Below are 22,312 nucleotides of genomic sequence, written 5' to 3'. Positions count from 1 at the left end.
TTATTCAAATCCAGTACACAACATCAGTAGCATTCTAACATCAAGTAAACGCAATATTTTTTCTCTTTGGCTGTTTGGCGCATGCCTTTTTATTGTTCAACGCTCCGAAAATTGATCTCCCGTCATTAATCGGAACCAGTGACCTGTGCCAGTGGAGGAGCAAAATTGGCTCCAATAAGCGTAGTGCTTGCTCGAGCATTGTTCTTATTAAAATCAATACGTGAGACTGAGTGAATTTAACATAAGCGTGGCGCTTTAAAACGTACCTGTGCATAATTAATAGAGCCTAATCGACGTATTAATTCGTCAACGTGTGTACATGTTTATATTGATTTAGTGCTTGTAATGCTAACCTCACATACATATTGATGAGTTAATATCGACGGATAGATTTGTGCGCCTGTCAACACGTAGAGAAGTCACAAATGGAAGGACAAATTGTCGTCTTTGGGAAAGCTCGACGTCTGCATCCTGGATGCAACCTCAGTTCTACGCCGCCAGTTTGACAGTAAGCGATAGAGTTCGGTTAAAAGGTTTTTGGTGTAACTTACCATACCCATAGAAGTCACAGTTTGATGGTAATAACAGTAAACCTTTCACCAGCCATGGTTATAGCAGCGACTGGACACTGTTGGAATTGAGACGACAACGAAACATTGACCGTATCATTTCAATAAAAGAATGACAAAGTTAAAGAATCCGGTCGGTTCTATCAGCTTCCTTGTGTTTGGAATCTTCACATGCCTTCATCCATCAGGTAAGTGAAAATATTATTGGATTATTTTTATATTCAGACATAAGTGGTGACAGAAAGTATACTCGAAGTCAATATCTGTATCGATTGTGTACGGGGTCTCCGACATATTCAGTGAATAGATTAATTAAAATGACACTTTAAACGGAATAAAACTACAACAATATTCATGACTTAGAAGAATTGACAGCATTTTGTACCAAAAAGTGAGTGTGAACCTTGGTCCCCCGAAGACAAAACTGACTCACTTTTATGTGTGCCTGTCACATAACAACACAGACCACGCCACACTGGACGGTGCCATAAGAGGCCATAGGGCGTAGTTTAGTTTGTAAACGACACTAAAGTCCTTATCGACTTAATCAATATATCTAAACGACTTTAGCCTTTCTTACACTATAGAACAGTCTTACTAACAATGCTAGTCGATGGCACTTCTGTTTATAAGGATAAACATATGTTTACTTCACTCCACTGACCTCTGTTATTTGAGTCGCTGATACGCCATCAGAATACCTTATAAATATGGTTTTTACCTGCTAGCAAACATCATTATGGAGAAAGGCATTTTACAAAACTCACTTTACGTGTTTGCATGTTACAGGATTGTTTCATTTTTGGACTCAGTAATTATGCTTTACTCATGCAATGATCAGAGCACAAATTCGTTCAATTTGCTTGTTTGTCGATGTCAGTGTTGACTACCTTACACACTTGTTAATAGGTGTAAGATGTGATTACTACATGGTGTATAGGGGCCTATATTTGTTCATATTCTTTTTGTATTTCTTTATTTATCCATTTTTTACTCACATTCACCAGAAAATTAACTTATTGTGATTAAGAGTTAGTTATTTTGAATGATAGGTTAAAATGCAAAGTGAAATGAAACACCCATAGAATTTGGAATTAATATTCATTTGTCATTTCAAAGTAACATATTCGGCCTTGACCTCCATGACATGTGACCTTGACAGCGATTGGTGCTCCTTTACGCAAGACAAGCTAGATTTCTTTGACTGGAAAAGAGGAAACGGTTCATCCACATATGAGCCGCCTACAGACCGGTCAGGAACCGGACAGGCTCTCTTTATTGATCCCACTTCACAGGTAAGGCATTGGGCAGACGTCTAAAACAAGACTTCTTGCAGGAAACTAGAGAGTTGCCAACATATGTAACTCCATGTGTTTTTTTTTCTTTTTAAACAATTATTTTTCAGTCTTTCTTAGTAAATTTTTTTATATGTTTGTGTAAATTTATTATAACTAAAATTTAAAGCAAAACGGTAAGTAAATCGTGTAAATATTTAAATCAACTGTTATGACACTTCATCAAAATATAAATGAAATATATTCTTTAAGATTTCCAAAATGGCCGCAAAATAGTACTTGTAGAAACGTAAAAGCTGCTTTGTTTTATTATCTGATATGAAATTAACTAAAAAAAAAAAAAAAAAAAGGGAGGCTACTGTACATTGAATATAGTTACATTTGTATAGATTATAGTTACATTGGTATAAATTACATTTATATATATCACAAATACTGCAAACCTCACTTCTGTCACTGCCAGGCCTACAGCGACTACGCCCGCTTGTACAGCCCTGACTTTCAGTTCAGTGGCTGCGGGAGCATCTCTTTCTTCTACTTCGCGTCTGGGGCGAACGTCGGAGAGCTTAACCTGAAACTGAAGAGTCACGCCCTCCTCGGACTGGCTACTCTGTGGTCATTCAATGGCAGTAACCCTTTACCCGCCTGGCAACAAGTGTCCGTAGCCATAAACTTCCCTGCGACATTTAAGGTAGTTTGGATAAATGAGTTAATGTAAAATAATGAACAGGTTTACAGCACATGGGCCAATACCATGCACCTACCTAAATATAGCTATAAAACTTATCAAAATATGACAAAAGCCAAGTATGTACTCTAACCAATATACATGTACTAACTACAGAGCAATTGCTACCGAGATTATTCTACTGTAGTTTTGAAGTTATAGGCTAGCCTTAGTGTCTTGACTATTGAGTACTCTATATTATTTGCAGCTAGTATTTGAAGCTACAGCAGGATATGGAGCGATCACGTTGGCTGTGGATGACATCACCGTGACGTCATCATCCTCATGCCCGCCACATGCCATTACGCCTACCACGGGTAAGTAGGTAATAGTGTGTTTAATAGTTCTTTGGATATTACATACATTAAGCCTATGTCACGCATGACGTAGGCCCTCTATATGGTCTCTTTATTCTTGATCTTAGTTATGGCTTAAAGTTCTCTCTCACATCTTTCCTGAACTACTGAACATTAACTTAGGCTCTGTTCTCACAACTTTTAGATCGATCTATCACCGCGGGGAGTCTCACTAGATTACTGTCAGATAATCCCCCTTAAGTGTCCGTCCCCGCCTACTACAAGCTTTAAGGGGTAATTAACTTTCGTGTCCGCCCGGCTGACAACTATTTAGCGTGAACCCCCAGGGAGTTAGGTCGATCCAATGTAGGTCGATCTAATCTATGAGAATGGGGTGTTATTGATTGATGAAACCATATCTTTGACACAGATATGTCAGTTTTTATGATAGAAACTTTTTCCAAAAGCGGCTTTGTCAACGTTTAACTTTATGCACAATAAACCTATATTTTAATGTCGTAATTTTATTTTATTTTTTTTTAGATACCGGCAGTCTCTCATGTGATTTCGAAGCCGACTGGTGTGGCTTTACTACGACCAACGTCAACAATTTCCATTGGCTGAGACATAGCAACGCCACGCCCACTCCAGCCACCGGCCCCAAGATTGACCACACTTTTGGCACGGACGCTGGCTATTATCTGTATGCTGAGACGGACCAAGGGGTAAGAAAACAATGAAGTATGAAAAATGTTAAAATGCTTAGACCATGTTTCATTTTAACTCCATTACTCTACGGCTCACAGTCTGTATTATCTTTGGAATAATTTGTTTTTTCAATACAATTTATACTTTCCAGGTCTACAACGACAAGACCCTGCTCTACTCCCCGCCGATCACCCTGTTCACTGGGTGTGCAGATCTCAACTTCTGGTATCATATCTGGGGCACCAGTGTTGGGGTACTCAGGGTGTACATAGACGGCAGTCCCAACGCACCAATGTGGCAAAGCGCTAGCGGCTTCAGCGTGATACAGTCTTGGCAAGCGCCATCTAGTGCCCCGTTCAGGATAACGTCCTCGGAGACGTTTAAGGTAGCATGTCCCTTTTTAATCGCTACATCATTCATCAATTCATCTGACATGTCTCAAAGGATGCCGCATACTAACGACACGGTGTCATCGACAAGGCATTTGAGTTTGAACTAATATGTTCAATACTTCGACAATAATTTTCAGCAACTGTCGTCATTAATCTTGTAATTAAGCGCAAATGTAAACTTAAATCATTTTTGATTTCTTTAAAAACGATATGCACAGTTAAGTCCTGTCTTATAGTTTTTTTTTAATACAGATTGCATTTTACGACCCAAGCGTTTGCCAAATATTTTATGTTATTGGATGAATGTGACTTTCATTTTAAACATTTTACTTCGCAGCTGGTCTTCGAAGTGTCACGTGGAATAGATAACCATGGAGATTACGCTATAGATGACGTCACAATCACTGAACTCTCGTCCTGCACTCAATCTGTCGCCCCCACTGTGGAAGGTAACGGTGCATTGTTAACAGCAAATATAATCTGGCTTCTTTCTTCTAGTTTCAAGAGGTATTCGTTGTTTTTAGATTTTAATAGGGACATTTTGTAAATTCATTTCAGTTTAATGGACTACTTGACCGAAATGAAACTCGTTAAAGTTTTATTAATAAATTTTTCTGGTTCCCTGTCTAGTGCCTTTCTCGTCTGAACCGGCATAAACAGCTGTAGTCTGTGTCTAAAACTGCCAAAACGGAGTCCCAGAATTTCAAACTTGTAGGCCTATTGAATGTTCCGCTGATCACTTCTCCTCCAGGTAATGGCCAGACGACAATTCTCGGAGACAAGGACGGGAAAACCCTCCGGTCAGCCAGTGACACCCAGCACCCCTCCCTGTACCCTAACGACTTTAGCCACACCTGGAACATCTCTGTGTCCTCGGGACTCAAGGTCAAGGTGAAGGTCACAGCCATGGACCTCGAGGAGTGTTGTGATTTTTTAACGGTATGTTAACGTTATGATGAACGGTTTTAGGTAATGGTAGCAAATATGATAATGGTAGCATGCATTTCAATGTGACATACATGTATAAGACTTGATTGTATTTTAGTAATATTTTGGTATACATTTCTTGTTATTTTGACGGTTATAATTTGCACGGTTAAAAACAGACTTCAATGTGACTCTGAATTTTCGAGAACGGGCTTTGGTATAGGGTCTCTAAAACTACAACGGTACATTAGGCCTATGCTAGGACGCGATAATCACCTTGCGCCCTACGCCTACGGTACTAGTACTGCAGCATCTTCTTCTCTATCTCAGCTTTATTTGCTACCGGGTACACAATATACCGAATACAGAGCAATGAATCTGTGAAGTTAGCAAACTTAAATAATTCGAAACATACGTGCTGATTTATTCTATTCAGTGTTAATGATTTCAGATTGATGGAGAAGTATTCACGGGGTACACCATACCGCCAGAAATCGACACCAACTCCTCCCGCGTGTCTATTAACTTCCGGTCTGATAGAACTGTCCAGAGAACAGGCTTCATTCTGGTGTGGACGATGTACGGAGAACCAAGAGGTAAGCTTTGTACGGTGCTCATTAGTAGCTCGTTTTTTGTTTCTTTAAAAAGTATGCAAGATGGAGTTGGGTTTAAACCCAAAATCTGCATCAACCAAGGTGACTTTTGACCTGGTGGACAAGCATTTATGTAAAATATAAGCGTTTAATATTCTTAAACACGTGAAATGAAAAACAGTTGCAACCATCTAGACAAATACCTGTGAACTCCAGCTACCAGGAATTTACTAAAAATATGTCATATTCTTTCAGTATACAATTTTGGAGACGGGCGCAGTGATTTTCCAGGTATGATTACGGAACTTTGGTCTCGCGTTAAAGTCACCATTTCACGTACCATGACGTCATTGTCACAGATTTTAGCGTTTCTCTTTTTGTTTACCGTGTTTGTAAATTTTCACTCTTAACGTACTTTATTCTAGATACAGTATTAATTCATCCTCCAAAATAATTACGTTCGTTATCAGCATCGCTGCTTACTATAATTTCAGGTTGGGTATTTGGAATCTTAGCAGCCTTTATCTTTGCGGTAATTGTTGCTTTCTGTGTGTTCAAGTATTTGTGGAAACGCTACAAGAAAGTAAGAGACGCCAGACGAAAGAAACGCTATCACCGAGCGGCGTCCCCTGGAAAGGTCAGTCTTTGATTAATAAACAATGAACCGAATACAAACACTCTAAAAATTTCCTCGGCATTTTATTTCTCTGTCTGTGATACATGTACCTCCTTTAAAACAGTCTTAAATAATCTAATATTATGCAATTTATATCAATATATTTTATCATATTTCACCACCGCAGGCCTCAAACGGAAGCAGCAACGGTGCCTCACGTCGTCCCATCACGGCATCCGGTCGTCCCACCACGGCATCCGGCCGTCCCGTCACTGCGGCCACCCGGCGGTACGGGAAGGACGAGGAGCAATATGACGCCGAGTTCGAGCAGTTCAAGGCGGAGACGCGGCGCCACATGCGGGAACAGTTCGACCAGCACCTCTACGACACCGTCGACAACAGCAAACGGGACAACGACAAGAACGACGATCATATCGCAAACGAAGATGGCGGCGATTCTCTGTCGGACGGTGAAGGCGATAGCAGCGCAGCGATTCCGGGCATTGTCGAGAAGACGCCGCGTCCGAGCAGCGCGCGGCCTAAGAGCGGTGCTGGAGGACGCCCGGGCTCCAGTGCCGGCGGTCGACCTGCGTCTGGTGCTGCACGCCCAGGGTCGATGGCAGCGGGTGGAAGATCTCAGAGCGTCGCCAGCATGGACGCCAGCCGGAATTCCCCGTCGCCTAAAGTCACGGCTCTCCACCCATCAGCGTCGGTAGGAGGTGACATGAATTCATCACGACCCACCAGCGGGAACCGGTCTCCGCGACCTCCTATTCGAGAGGAAGAACTCGTTATCCCAGCGCCTAGTGGAGGGAGACCCTCATCCTCTCGCTCTCGTTCAACGACGCCCGACGCCAAGCGACCGGGGGTGCGTTTCAGCGACAATACAGCCGTCGATTCTCAGCAGCAGCAGTCTTCAAACGACGTCATTATCAGCCGACCGACAGCCACGCCCAGGCAGAGCGAGCCGGACATGACGAAAGAGATAGACGACATTCTGAACGATTTCCAGCCACAGAAACGCCGCACGCTGCCTCCAGTCAAGGCGTTACCTCCTGTAAAATCCCTTCCACCGGTCACGTCAAGCATAGCCGGGGCGGGGCTATCGCCTCTGACACGCCCACGCTTGCAGCCGATTCGTTCGCCGGCGGTTGACTCCACCCTTTCCTCTCAACGGCTGCCGCCGTCTATTGTCATTTCTCCGGCCTCGCTCATGGTGGATAACGAGTTCGAAAATTCCGCTCAAATGAAACCGCGTCGACTTCAACCAGTGGTAAGAGTTGAAAGCACGGACCTCTGAGGTCGTTGACGTTTATTAATCTTTCGGAATTTCATTAGTATTTGCAGTTCTACCTAAGAAGTAAAATAGTCCAGAAGCATTTTGATAACGATCTTTTATTTGATAACGAGTTTCAAATGCAAGCTGCAGCTTAGACAAACTTGCAGAGGGAACCCGCAGTTGCTCAGTTGACTGTCAGCTCCCTTTCCTGAAGTAAACCGTCAGAATGCAGCAATATATTCTCACTGAACTGTGACAGATTATTCATTCATTCACATAAACTGATTATCAATAATTAGTTAATGTATTCCCTGTTACTTATTTATTTATTTATAAGAAACGGGAAACTTGAGATATAAAAATGTCTATTATTAAAAAAATAATCACGAATTACGACGATGGTACCTCAAACTAGAACCTGAATAAAGCATGTTGTTTTTCAAAATACGCGTTTCAAAGACTGTTTTCTTCAACACTAATAACCGAGCCAAAGAAAGAACCGAGAAATCATGTTATTGTGGAACGTAATGCAAGACGTTGTTTCTTTCCCGAACATTTCCACAAAACGAAATTTTGTTAGTTTTATTCCTATTTTGATGGATCCATTCGGCTGGTCCTTTATTGAATCAATCCCCCTTTGTACCCATTCATGTTAACTAACTAATTTCCTATCAATGTACCGAATAACGATGAAACTGAATTTGACTTGGCAATAACAACCCTTCCATCATCGGTGATAACTTTCAAAAAGATGAATTTTATTTAATAATTGGGATATTGTTTCCAAACAATTTTAACAATTGAAAGAAAAAACTACAGAAAAGATAGTGAGCATATTAATTAGGCTATATATATTTTGAAATATATTTTCACAGAAGTTTTTCATTTAAGTTTGTAAGAGAGCAAAGAATGAGCAAAATTCTGATCACATTTAAGTTGTACTGTCTAAAAACAGGCAGCAACTGCAATATTAAACAATAAAATACTGATATACTCTAACCCTAACACTTCAAAACAAAAGATCTACCTGGGGGAGCGCTTACACACGCCAATTTAGCCAAATGCTAAAACTGACTTAAATTGGCTAAAGAAAAAGGTCCTGATTTGACTTGTATTAGTCAAATTATAACCATTTTGATAACCAATTGACAAAAAAGTGGTGATTTGGCTAAGCCAAAAAAGTTGCTAGCGCTACCCCAGCCTACCATAACTTTTTGTCAGAGTAAAATATAAATTCATTCAGAATGCGTAAAATATATAAATAATTCACTGACTTGAAAATGAAACGATACAGAGGTTGAGTTAATTGGTCTGAAAGTGATATTAGACTGCTACTTGATGGTGTCTCACTAACCAAAACCAATGGAAACTTTTCAAATCCGAGAGGAAGTCGTCATCCTTGCTTTACATTTGTAGCATAGCTTACTCATATATCCAATCAGGAGCTGCTTCTTTTCCTGGAAGACCTTGAAAAATCTATAAAAATAAACAAAATAAATTAATAAATAATGACCAGGAGGTGTAAGCACATACAAAAATTCATCATCACAAACAGGAAAAAAACTCTTCCAAATGTCCAAAAGACAAGTTTGGTGGAGCTGTGATTAAATTAAAAGAGAAAAATGTATACCAATGTAAAAATAAACACAGATATAATCTGCAAACAATTAAATTCACATCCTGGCATTTGCCATCATTTTATCTTTTTCATGTACACCATCTGCACCACGCCACAAGTAAATGTCATCAATATTATTATTATTATTATCACTGTTGTAACTTGTTATCATATCACTAATATAACCATGTTAAGAAATGCAGAGCAGTAAACCTGCATATCAACATTCACATACAGTATCATTGCATTCCTCACCAGAGAATTACTGAGATCTTAAGCAATATTGCGCAAATATACCAATATAAAATATATATGGCTATAATATCACAGATTTCCTCACCAGAGAGTTACTGAGATCTTGATCAAATCTGAGGCGAGTTAAACTGTTCAGTTCTGACTGGAATGTGGCAATATTCTGATGGAAAATAATACAAAAAAATAAATAAATAAATAAAGCATTTAGATAACAATAATAAATTATATTAAAATATATAAAAATATTATACAAGAAAAGATTAGCAGTCAGTAAATATTATATTAAGATATGCATTATATTATATTATATTATATTATATTATATTATATTATATTATATTATATTATATTATATTATATTATATTATATTATGAGAGAGAGAGAGAAAGAGAGAGAGAAGGCAATACCTGCAGAGATCCATCAAATGTACTAGCTTGTCCAAACAAAGCTCTCTGACCCTGAGTAATAAAACAAAGCACTGGAATCTTCTCAACCTAGCCAACAGAAAAACAAAAGTAATTTTTTTCAAAATGATTCACCAAACAGCTTCAAATATGACCTACCTAACTGTTTTATCAAAGCTGGGTTTGTTCCCTCTGCTATATCAACAATGAGAAATATATTTGATATTTTTTCCCAGTCTGTCACTGACTTGATTACCAAAACAGAATCAAAATAAATAAAATTTGAATCAAATAGCTACATATAGCAATTCACGTCAACTGATCCATCAAATGCCGAGCTACATCTACATATTGATAAGTTTACTTCTAACATGCATGAAATTTTAAATAAAATCAAACATCTAGTGTGGAAAATCAAGTATTATTTTCAGTCTTATTATTATCAAGCATCACACAATTCAACCTGTGCAAATTGTGAGAAGGTGCTGAAGAAGGGATCGCAGATCTTGGTGTCCGCGGGGAGGGATGGAGAAGACGTTACTGCAGAGATAAAACCAAACATGCAAAACTCAACAAAACTAATGAAAATGTTATTAATAATAATGTGCTTTATATCATGTGCAAAATAAAATTTCAAGGAAATGTGGTTATCTAAGTGCAACTGCAAACATTATGAAATTATTAACATTATGCTTTTATTAGTATCAAATCAACAGAAAAATCCAACTTCCTCAAAGAACATAAAAAAGTTACATGTATGTTTCCAAAATGGGAGGAAATGGACAGAGAAATAAATCACAACTGAATAAAATAGTAACTTAATTAACAGACAGACAGACAAACAAATACACATAAATAAATAAATAAATAAATAAATAAATAAATAAATAAATAAATAAATAAATAAATATTGAGAGAAAGATATGTGCACTGTATTCTCTACAGACATGACAGGATCAGTATTCCAGGTCAGGTTAAAAAATAAAATAAATAAATAAATAAATAAATAAATAAATAAATAAATGAGAGCTATACCAGGGTCAGTATTCCAGGCCACCTCAAACATTCTGGACTGTTGTAGACTGGACGGGAGGTCCAACTTGAGGGATGCCAAAAATATTATCTTCTCGGTGAAGGGACTGGAAGGCAAGAACATTACAGGGAATATTTCAAATATCCTTCACACATATAAGGAAAACATTAATTAAAAGCAACTACAGCATTTTCCCTTAAACATTCCGATGGAATTAAAGTTAAAAATGAACACAATGGCCTGTTCACCAGGTATATAGATAAACAGGGGAGGATGGAAGCCGTCCTTGGGGTCTTCTGGAGACAGTCAGAATTTTTTGTATTTCCATTGATGGGCATCTAATTTTTTCTGTTGGAAGACAGTCAAAAATGGAGCAGGGTTCAACAGTGAAAATTTGGAAGACTGTCAGAAAAAATTTTTGGATACATGTGGCATTTACAACTACCCAGACATGTATCTGAAATGTAACTTAAATCTCAAACTCAAACTATAAACAAACTGAAACAAAATGGCCATTGAATGCAATATGATAGTTACTGTTATATGACTAAAGTGTTTTGCTGTCATATTGTATGTAGTTTCTCTCCCCCTTACCTCTTAGCGCAGAGATCCAGTATTGTATTGGCCACCAGGTGGCAGTGTGTACCAGGGACGCTGGTGTTCACAATGACTGCAGAGAACTGAAAGAAAAAATAGCACCTCTATCAGCAACAAGAATACAAACAATGAAGTACTGGGTATATAACACATGTACTAGTAGAAAGGCTGTTGGGGAAAGGAGTTTGGCATGCATACTGTATAAAGAGATATCAGGAACGTTACATACATGTATGTTAGCTAGTCTTGTTAAGACAAGTAACCTGAAATAGCCATCCAACCACAGTATTTTTTCCTCCCTCATAAAAATTTCCTTCAGGACAAACAGTCCTTTAGGACTTCATGTGACTCCAGCAAATTCTATCAGAGGTCCTACAGGATTATTACCTAGGAAATACATGCATGTTCTGTAGAACCCTATAGGATTTTAGGACCAGTTTCCTTCTGTATAGGACATAGTCCTATACTTGATACATGCAGGTCCTACAGGAAATTTATGTTAGGGTTTTTCCTGCTTCCCAATTCTACACACACCAGACACACACAATCACACACACATGCATGCATGCACACACACACACACATTTTTACATCTGATTCCCAAGTCTCCCAAATAACCTCACCCTTGTTTCTCTGTTTCATTGGGTGGGCCGTGGAAGAGGGAGATCCAGCCTAAAGCCACACACACATTTCAGGCTATAGTACCTCTTCATATTTACAGTTCAGAATCTGAAACGCCTGAAATTCCTGCTCTCTTGGCTTGGCTCTGATGCTCCTGATGCATGCTGGGAGGAATTGGTGATCTTGTAGGCTGGGGACCTTGAAACTGTGGTACTCCAGTCTCATGTCAATGCCAAGTAGAGCACGGCTGGAATAATAAATGATGAAGAGTACTTTGCAAATTGGTTAGAGAAGATGCACTTTACAGTATATGCTATATGTACAAGATTTAAAAGGAATGTCAAAATTAAAGATAACATTATCCACAAAATGTAAAAAGAATTGATTGAGGCACTGTGTACATGTATGTGAGAGAGCATGTACTGATATAAAGCAAGGAGTTATAACAGATAACTCCTTGTATAAAGTATGTGTAATGGTCCCTGTGTGTATAAAAATTCTAATATTTAATTATCATCAAGCATTTTTTTTACCTATAACTATACTTTTTAAAGTACCTGCTTGAAGCATCTACATCAGTGTAACCTAACAACATTGTCCTTTTCAATTCTGCATCATCATCATCATCAGTCACATCTTGAAACATTGTCAAAGTCAAACGCTGGGTGATTATACTGTATTCACCCCGGCATCATCTGAAATTGAGTTAACAATGCTTTGATCTAAAATTAATAGAGAAATGTGTATTGGAACAACAATATAATTAACACATGTAAAATGCAGAAGCAAGGTTGCATAATCCTGTGTTTTCGGTCGTTTCCTGGCGTTAATTTTTCATTGCTACAAATTGTACAAGACTCAATTAAGAGGCTCGACTTGTCTGTACGTCTCGACTAGTTTAAGAATCTGGGGAAATATCCAGCAATATTCATCAATAACGGAAACACTATGGCGCGATTAGAAAGATGTAATAAAAGTTACGATATCGTAAAAATAAATTTTGATGCAGTATTTCAATTAAGAAACGAACTCATAGGTACACTATATGCAAGAAAAACGAGGTACCTTTCAAGTTGCAAGCACTGGGAAATAAACCGGAAACCGGAAGAAGAAATCTTGTGACAAGGAGATCGGATAAAGCTATCGTCGGCGAAAAATGTGGAAGGTGGCAGAGTTTTTGGTAATTATTCCAGTATGTTTTATTGCATTGTGTGGTACTTTCACTCTTTGCTACGTAGATCTATATACCCATCTTTACATTTGTTGTTGCTTACATTACTAGAGATTTTAGTTGTAAGAGTCACCCGTAAACGCCAAGAAAGATGAAGAATTTTAATTCTTGCGCTCGTTTATCAGTGTCACCGGTTAATGTAAAATAGTGCTTAATAATACTAGTCTAATAATAATTATTTTTTGACGAATGTATCAAATATCCGCACTGTGTTTACGCCGTTGTAAACTACAGTCTTTGGATTCTGTAATTTGGAAGCGCTTCAATGTGGCCATGGCCACGCTCAGCTCTCACCTTGATCGGCTGATGAACCTAAATACCTCATAAAACAGACTTGAAAATAATAATCAAGTCCGCGATAGTGCAGAAAACGGGATCAAGAACTATAAGTATTGTGAAAGTATTTCTTAAAATCATTAGCACTGGCTACAGTTGTATCTCATATATGTACATGCATGTACTACAATGCAATTAGGTATTGATAGAGTTTATTAATAACGACAGGCAGCGCTATTGACCAGTGACAACCTGAACTGTAGCTTACACAGTAGCACTGGCCTTGTGTTCAGTCGACAGAAGTACATATGGGATATTTTATATTGTGTATATGTGCCAACTGGGTAACTGATTAGATATCTCACTGACCTAGAATTGATGACCATATGCACCGTATTTATAAATTTGCTGTCCTATTTTCATTGTGAATTGAGTGAAATTCTTATTTAAGCTGTTCTGTACCACATTTGTATTTTTATATTTTAATTGGTTTTTAAATTATTTCATTTTAACCTTTTACAGGTATACCATATTTACATTTTTCACTCTTGTGAAGTATTCTGTGCCAGTATCTATATCACTAATGTATCACTTTCCACAATAATTTATCTGCGTACATACTAGTAGAGGTGCATGTACAATATAAACATATATACTCCAGTTCACACTGTACAATTTAAATTTTGTTCCTTTGTATTTTAGCCACGATGAAGATGAAGGCAAACTCTCAGCCACACACATGACCAAGAACATTGCCCCTACCTTCTTTGCTTTCATGTACCGTACCCCTTCCTGCTAGTGATGACATCATTGTGACTGGCAAGAGAAACACATTATGGCAGTGAGTGCTGTGGGTTGTGCCACATGGTGGCGCCTCAAGCTGGCCATGCTGCTGGTCCTGGTGGTCGTCATGTTCTTCATTCTCAGATGTGAGTATTGTGTGTGTGGGCTGGCTAATATGTGTGTGTGTGTTGATTTACTTATAATATATAATTACTGCATATGTTGGTTGGCTAATATATAAGATTATTCATATGAAACTTTGAGGGTGGCCCCTGTTGTTCCTTTTATAAGAAATCCTTGACCTCATGAAGATAACAGTATATATTATTATTTCTGTCATTCTTCATTGCTAAATCTAAAACCTTTGAATAAGATATATAGTTTTCATACTTTTTAGAAAAAAAATGTATTTGAACTTTGTCATTTAATTTCCCTGTAAGCAATCCATTGAATAGTAGCAATTTAGCTATATACATACAACATTCAATCATTCGCTCATTAATTGATGAATTAATTCAAAATGCAATTTTATGTGTGTCTGTATTCTATACATCTTTATCTTCCAAGCATTGTCCAGAGGTCCTGAGGTGATAAGGCTTCCCGCAGTGCACTCCAGGGCTGGGGAGTACATACAGGTGAGACCAGAATTCATTCCCAGGAAGAAAAGTTTCAAAGGTAAGTAATGAAGTATATTTAGTGGTTTAAAAACATGGGCCACACCTCACAAAGATAAATAAATGGATTTAGATAGTGAAATAGGGTCAAGTTAATTTCAAATAGATAAAAGATAAAACAAATAAAGAGCTATTAAAAGTTAATAAGAATAAAGGTAAATAAATGGATGAAATACAATGAAACTGAATTAAAGTAGATGTAAATGATCAAGTGTAAAGTTTGAAGCTCTGTTTTTAAGACATTCCCAGAAACTGTTTAACAATACTGTAAACTGTTGTTGAAGTCCATATTTTGATTATTGTTCTTATTCCTGTGACACTGCACTGATTGTGTCTCTGCAGGCTGTGAGAACAACCCAGGCGCTCTGTTTGACTATGGGAAAGATGACGTCCTCAGCTACTGTAACTCTCCTTTCAGACAGGAGGAGAGAGGTGATACCGGGGAAGGTGGGATACTGATCAGACTTTTCTTAGAGGATGACAATTAAATTGTACCAAGTCCAATGTGTTGGAGATGCTTAGAAAATAAATATATTAATTGAAGAAGATTGGTGAAATTGAATGAGAGGTGTTGATATATTTGTGAATAGTTTGATAGAAAATCAATCCCAGGATTGATAGAAAAAATATTTAAAAAAAAAAATATATATATATATGTATATATATATAGAGAGAGAGAGAGATAAATAAATGAATTGTTTTATTTAAAACTGGACTGTTTATGTTTTGATAAGCTAACAAGAGAAATGTCTTCATTTCTTCCTAGGCATTAACAACAGGGGCTATCAACTGCTTGCAGCCTATGTCGTAATCCGCCATGGTGATCGCTCCCCCATGGGTCAGAACAATAGCGTGCTGTCCCTGTACAAACAGCTCTCATTATCCTGCAAATTTGACGATGGCCTGCTTCAACAGGTAGACTGTATGCTGTGAAAATATATGAGACTATGAGTAGAATGAAAAATGTTTTCTTATTGTTATTATAAAGATTATAACAGTAGTAGAAGATAAAATATGAGGGATTTAGAAAGTAGCTTTCTGTATTTTTCTCTTGTGATTTTATTCATTTTTTGTATAGAATATTTTTTTGCCTAATAACAAAAACAAGTTTATGAAATCAGTGATGATATATGTAACAGGATTAAATATGTATCTGTATTTAAGACCCACAATAGTTTAGCACTGGGAGGTAGACAGTTTTGATCATATTTGGCTATACATTTCTTCATAATACAATTTTTCTTCCCTAGGCGTCAGAGATGAGCTCCTACGTGAGGACCATGTCTTCCCACTCCTACCTGCAGACCCAGTTCAATGGGTTTGAGCTGCACCCTGAGTCCCACCACTGTGGCAGTGCCATGTTAACACCACTAGGAGCCACGCAGCATGTCAAACTGGGCCTCCACCTGCAGGGTGCCTACGTCAACAAGCACAAACTCCTTGCTGAAAACTTCACCCAATCTGACATGCTTCTTATGTCCACCAATAGAGGGCGAACTGTGCAGAGCGCCCTGGCCTTCCTCTATGGATTTCTTCCAGGTTTCAGTTTCAGCAAGTTCAGACTAGATATTGGTAGTTATCAATATGATAACTATTGTGATGAGTTGATTTTGGGTCAGCCCTGTAAGTGTGGAGCTCTTTTGCGGCTGAAGGCACAAATGAGAGAAGACATCACTCAGAAAATCAAGACAGACCCAATCCTGATCTCTGTTGCAGACAGGTTCAGTGGAGCCAAACGTGCCCCATGGCCGGCGGAAATTATGGACGTCCTCATGGGTTATGCATGCCACAATGTTGATTTACCAAAACTGAATGGGAAATGTGTTGATATAGATGACTTGGAGGCAGTAGTGAAGGCAGCTTATACTCTGATAGGGTATCAGCAACAGTCAGATAGTCATAGAAAGGCCTCGGTGCTCATTGCGTATCCTCTAGTGTTAAGACTGTCAAAGCTAATGGCGGCACACATGTACAAATACAAAGCCAAACGACAGCCAGTTAAGTTCGCACTGTTCTCTGGTCACGATACGACGATCTCCCCACTGCTGACGGCACTAGGACTGCATGATGGGATATGGCCCCCATTTGCATCTCGATTGACCTTTGAACTCTACAGGAGCGTAGCCAATGAGAGGCTGTACATGAGGGTGGTGTATCTCGGCAAAGATGTCACCAGGAAGTTGAGATTCTGCGGAGGAAGTCTCATTGATGGGATGTGCCCATTGAAAAATTTCTTGAAATTTGCTAAGGTTGGTTTACTTAGGGAATTTCAGACAACTAGTTATGAGGTTGCATGCAGCGGATAAATTTCTCCTGTTTTTGTTGAATTTTTTTATTTCATAAATGCTATTTTTTGTTGTTTGTTCTTCCAGTTAAAGTATAATAAGCAACCCAAGACAAATTTCAAAGGTGATAAGTATTATAATACTGTATATCGAAATGGTTCATACCCTGTGTGCATTTTCTCTTCCCAAAGTATTACATTTCAATGGTTTTTCTCTTAAAATATTTTTAGATCTGAGTGTCTACACATTACTGTGATGTGATATTCAAACAGAGTTGAACATTTTATTCTTTTTAACACCTTGTTTCTAATAACCAACAAAGGTGATATTTTCACATGTGGTTCTGGACTTTCCAGAAACTGTTAGAACACCAGGCTAAACCTCATTATTAATATCTTCTACATGTATCTAAGGCTGTATTCCCAGAGCTTTTAGATCCATCTATCCCCGCTGGGAGTCTCACTAGATTACTGTCAGATAATCTGGCTTAAATGTCCGTCCCGCCTACTACAAGCTGTAAGGGGGTAATTAACTTTCGGCTGACAGCTATTTAGCATGAACCCCCAGGGAGTTAGGTCTATCTAAAGTAGATCGATCTAATCTCTGGAAATGGGGTCTAAGCTGGTGACGTCATCATTGGTTGTGTGACCCGTCAGCTGGACCATTTTGACGTGACAGAGAGTCCCCCAATATAGAGAGTCCAGTTCCTATTAATTTGCACAGGTAAGCCTCGCCATAGATTTTGACCCAATTTCATCAGGCTAACCCTAACTTGTATAATTTAAAGAAGGATGGACTCTTTGTTACACAGACCTTCAGTTTTATGAGTTTCAGTGATCTGCCAAAGGGTGGGACACAAATGTTGCCATAGTCATGGCAGTCATCTGTTAGTATATAAAGCCAGTCCATTTAAAATAACTGAGTATATTTACAAGTGCTCATCGCCTTCATTGGGTGGCATCCACTCTCAGCAGGTTGGCTGTCATAGATTTCCATGCCTCTCCATCTTGTGCCATACGTTTACTTTACCTATATTTTTGATTTGTCCATTCTTTTATGATGTCCATCCATGTTGTTTTTGGTTTTCCTTCCCACACGTTTCCCATTTAACTTTCCTATACAAGGACTAGTAGATTTATATATTACTAATACACATTAACTTATGTGCAAGTACAAATAGATGAATATTAGTTAAGATCCAGTGAATAATATTATTAAAATAACTGGTATTTAGATTTGTATCATAGACTTGATCAGCTTGATAAGCTGGCAATTTTATAGATTTCACAATATTATAAAAATTACTTACTACATACATGTACCTGGATGGGGGAGATGCCTCTCTCTAACCATCTACCAGGGTCACATATTGATTTTTTACCAGATATTCACAGAGATGTCTCTAGCTAATTCATCACACAATTAAAGAAAAAAATGCACACAATTTATCTGCAGTAGAGGGTACCTCTCTCCTCTCATACTAGTATTTCCAGTTTATAATACTGGTTATTGTCAGCGGATTAGGTATATACATTATACAGGGGTACAATGGACGTTACACGTGCACGGTAGATTTATCAAGGTAACGCTGTTTATCTTACCAAGTGAACTAGTTTTAGCTGACGAGTTTTTCATATGGTTTGTGAAAATTATTCGTTTTATTTCATCATCATTATTTTTTATTATTTTTCTTTAATTTTTTATTTTATTTATTTTTGTTTGAGGGGCCATGATATTTTTGGCTGAATTTAGTTGAAAAATAGTGGATCGGGACCACCATTTCACACCCTTATTTCATATTGTAAAATTGATTATTTCAATTTTCAATACATATTTATTATATTTATCCAGTATTTAATAATAGAATGCAAAGTATTTGAAGTATTTTAACAAGTATGTGCATTAAGTCAATTTCATAATACTTTCTGCTCACATTCCATAAGAGGGTAAATATATTTGTCACGGTGAAGGGCAGTGGTGACGGGTTAAAACGCTAGTTTTTGAAGGCTTGATTTACCATGGTACATGTACTGAGTGGATCAGACACTTCATTAGTATCTCTCTCATCTGTTTCAAAGTATTTAAAATATAATCATATTTCAAACTATTAAAAGTGTTGTAGATTGTTGTACATGACTAAAATTTCTGAAAGATTTTTTTTTTTGCTATATTTTCGGTATCCATATAGCCATTGCCTTATGTAATTACTGACCTAACTAAGTACCCCGGTACGTCGATAACAAAGAAACGTGAAACATGCCTCACAAGTCTTCCTCCCTGTTGCTATGTATAAGTTAAACATGTATATGTAAAAATAAATAAAATAATAACAAGAAATATTATAATCGATATCATTATGAGGAGTTATCAGAAGAGGGGGCAGAAAGTTCCTTAGTCGTGAGTTCCATTGATACAAATGATACAAAGAAATATAAGTGATCTAATTTCGTAGGCCTTCATCAGACGGATGTGAGCAGATGTTGACGCTCACTGACCGCTCGGTGGTATAGCGGCCAGAACCCTCTTATAAATGTCAGGTTGGCCGTAAGCTAACAGTATCTGAGTATGGGTTTTTCGCCTTGTGTTTGATAATCTTCATGTATGATCCAACTACCAAGCTAATGAACATATTCGTTCATGGGCTGTTGCAGTTGAGAATACCGCTGCCTGTAAAAAGGACTCGAGTCTCCCTTCTGGTAGACAAGAAGTAGATTCTTAGTTGTTAAGGTATCATTATTAATTAGACTTTTTGCATGATTTAACTAGTTTCCCTTTTGTGGAAGACATTTGATGACGTCATTTCACGGCGTCCATTTATTGAAGTGCCGTTTGGGACATGTACATGAAATAACGTTGAATATGAACTTAGAAAATAAAGAATTTAACTTTGTGACAATAAACACTTGTTTACAATCATTTCTTTAGAATGACTAAAAAAGTGGAAATTTTTTTTTTATTAATTTGTGTATTGCACCACTTTAAATATTTTTTGGTTTCCCGTTCTTATAGTAATGAGGGTATTCTCAGTTGTACCGAAATACCCCGTACTTAAAGAGAAATTAACCCTTGAAGGTGCTCTGAGTTGGGTAGCCGACAAACACCCTCATCAGGGCGGTGAAGTGGTGTGAAGAAAATTTCTACATTAAAACGGTACAAAATCGCTATAAAACGTATCTGTGGATATGTTTTTCATAGAAGAGGATAAACCCTTAACAATGATTAAAGCGTTTGTTCTTGGGGTCAAAAGGGGGTCATATAGACAAGTGAGACCCCACGCAAGTAGAAAGTTTGAAAAGCTTAAAATTGACATGGCAGTTGCCTTTACTAATGTTCAAAGAAAAGAAGTCGGTCGTTACGTACAAAAAGTCATGTTTCTGTACAATGCTAAACTAAATTGGCAGTAAACCAATCACTAAGTTTTGACTTGTTTTCATTTTTTTTCCTCACAAGAAGCGTGTTTGGTTCCTGTGGTCTATCTCTATCTCTCTCTTTCTCGAAAAACACAAATACACATGTGCATACACAGGTGACTGGCGTTTAAATCGCGTCGACCTAAACAGAGAAAGATTTTTTTTTGAAAGGTCACCGTTTAATTATTTGATACACTTGAAGCTTAATTTAATCAAATTTATTCCACAGGTACGTTTCTAAATGTACGTACGTCAAAAGTATGTGAGTCCTGCCCGCACTGTGACCCATTCTGCAGCACTTTGAACATATCCACAAAGCAAACAAAGGAAACACATTGTCCTTTGAAAAAATGAGACCTTTTATCTCAAAAGTATATATGCCTATAACATCAAAACGCACAGTAGCGTAGTCGCTATTTATAACTGACGAACAAAACTACACAGGAGAGCACGGACAGAGAGTTTCTGTTTTAATGCAAATTAAAATGTAAAAATTCCACGCAAAAACAACAATCCCAATGCCAGATTTCTTTGAATTGGACTTTAGTTGGCTCCGGTGTATCTCCGGTGGGTCAAAATACCCTGTAGATAGAGGCTTCGGTCAGTTCGTTAAGTTACATCAATCCTCGGGCTGTTCTTCTGTAAATCTATTTCGTGGCTCTTTGAAGTGCGTTCATCATTGGTTGTCAGTGATACTGGTTGATAATTATGTGATGTATGTTGATTGGTAATTTGTTGCTTTTACATGTGGCTTAGTTAACGTTAACGTCTTTGCTAGTAACTGAAATTAATTTTTAAGGCTGAGCTAATTTTTGTATTAGCTGTATACATACGGGTGTTATTATAATTATTAGTAGCATGATTGTTTTCATTGGCGGCCTTGTTCTGCGCCAACTCCCAGCGCCCCCCCAGCCCCCCCTTCCCCCACCGTTATAAGAGGAACGCTCCTATGGTTCCTCTCGCTCCTCAGCATACCATCAGTACGGGTCATTGCCTCTGAAATGTGTGATTGTGAAGGATTTGCTCAACGTTTTGTTTATATTATTGTTCTTCTTGTTGCTATTGTTGTTGTTGCTGATCTTTCTCGATGAAATTTAAACAAACAAATTAGTTAACTATGTCTAACATTTCATTTCTTGAAGAACGAGAAATTGAAAGGAACTGCTGAAATTGATTACATGGGGCACTGCAAACACTTGACGGGAATACAAATGTCGCCATAAATGTTCTCAATTGGTACTCGGAATGTAATCGGGTATCGCAATAAAGGGAAATAGAATATTCAACGTTAGAACTGAGACTGATAAAAGAAAACACACACCTTAATTTGACACAGAGCTTCGCAATAGGGCAATGCCCTGCCAATAAAATTGAAACAACTTTCACAGCCGATTCCAGTGACGGCTCGCAAAGGGGTCAGTTACAACCGTTTCCAATACAGGCTCGTACGGAGGTCAGTCACCGATTTACAATTTTTTCCATCTTTATACATTTTTGACCTTTTATTTCTTCAGTTTCATCAGAAGTCTTACTTGTCTGCCAGTCAGCGTCTTAGGGGCCACAGGGAGTTCTGAACAGCTGCCCCAACACATTTTCTCACCATACACGTACAGACACATTAATTAACTAATTTCTACTTTCATTTTCTTTACGATTAAGTTAAGGGCAAAGACGGGGGGGGGGGGGGGGTCAATATTACTTACAACAATAGTCCAAATGCCA

General features: G+C 37.9%; 3 protein-coding genes across 6 annotated transcripts; 2 read left to right on the top strand and 1 right to left on the bottom strand.

The window, feature by feature from the left end:
* The first annotated feature begins 308 nt into the window (after positions 1 to 308).
* LOC106176676 (uncharacterized) lies at positions 309 to 7,847 on the top strand. 2 transcript variants are annotated; one of them, XM_013559158.2, is made up of 12 exons: positions 310 to 757; positions 1,689 to 1,864; positions 2,328 to 2,555; positions 2,800 to 2,908; positions 3,431 to 3,612; positions 3,747 to 3,980; positions 4,325 to 4,436; positions 4,739 to 4,926; positions 5,366 to 5,510; positions 5,763 to 5,798; positions 6,002 to 6,144; positions 6,311 to 7,847. In XM_013559158.2, the coding sequence occupies exons 1-12, from the start codon at positions 682 to 684 to the stop codon at positions 7,421 to 7,423; spliced, it is 2,742 nt and encodes a 913-aa protein (XP_013414612.2). In that variant the 5' UTR covers positions 310 to 681; the 3' UTR covers positions 7,424 to 7,847. The 2 variants fall into 2 exon arrangements, with proteins under 2 accessions (XP_086851562.1, XP_013414612.2); XM_086995436.1 differs by lacking the exon at positions 2,328 to 2,555 and having other exon boundaries at positions 309 to 757.
* A 292-nt stretch (positions 7,848 to 8,139) lies between these two features.
* LOC106176696 (uncharacterized) lies at positions 8,140 to 14,306 on the bottom strand. 3 transcript variants are annotated; one of them, XM_086995438.1, is made up of 9 exons: positions 14,225 to 14,306; positions 12,489 to 12,626; positions 12,016 to 12,178; positions 11,308 to 11,393; positions 10,716 to 10,819; positions 10,144 to 10,220; positions 9,684 to 9,770; positions 9,361 to 9,435; positions 8,140 to 8,878 (listed from the first exon to the last, which is right to left on the bottom strand). In XM_086995438.1, the coding sequence occupies exons 2-9, from the start codon at positions 12,575 to 12,577 to the stop codon at positions 8,825 to 8,827; spliced, it is 735 nt and encodes a 244-aa protein (XP_086851564.1). In that variant the 5' UTR covers positions 12,578 to 12,626; positions 14,225 to 14,306; the 3' UTR covers positions 8,140 to 8,824. The 3 variants fall into 3 exon arrangements, with proteins under 3 accessions (XP_086851564.1, XP_023933197.2, XP_086851565.1); XM_024077429.2 differs by lacking the exon at positions 14,225 to 14,306 and adding an exon at positions 12,997 to 13,221; XM_086995439.1 differs by lacking the exons at positions 10,144 to 10,220; positions 14,225 to 14,306 and adding an exon at positions 12,997 to 13,224 and having other exon boundaries at positions 10,738 to 10,819.
* LOC106171365 (2-phosphoxylose phosphatase 1) lies at positions 14,194 to 20,080 on the top strand. The gene is made up of 5 exons (XM_013551673.3): positions 14,194 to 14,367; positions 14,789 to 14,896; positions 15,238 to 15,342; positions 15,662 to 15,810; positions 16,146 to 20,080. The coding sequence occupies exons 1-5, from the start codon at positions 14,274 to 14,276 to the stop codon at positions 17,199 to 17,201; spliced, it is 1,512 nt and encodes a 503-aa protein (XP_013407127.3). The 5' UTR covers positions 14,194 to 14,273; the 3' UTR covers positions 17,202 to 20,080.
* The last annotated feature ends 2,232 nt before the right edge of the window (positions 20,081 to 22,312 follow it).

Source organism: Lingula anatina, chromosome 9, assembly GCF_051362555.1.
Source record: "Lingula anatina isolate TDL-2025a chromosome 9, LinAna3.0, whole genome shotgun sequence".
NCBI lineage: Eukaryota > Metazoa > Brachiopoda > Lingulata > Lingulida > Lingulidae > Lingula > Lingula anatina.
The sequence above is the reverse complement of the archived record's forward strand: the minus strand, read 5'-3'. Positions and strand labels throughout refer to the sequence as shown.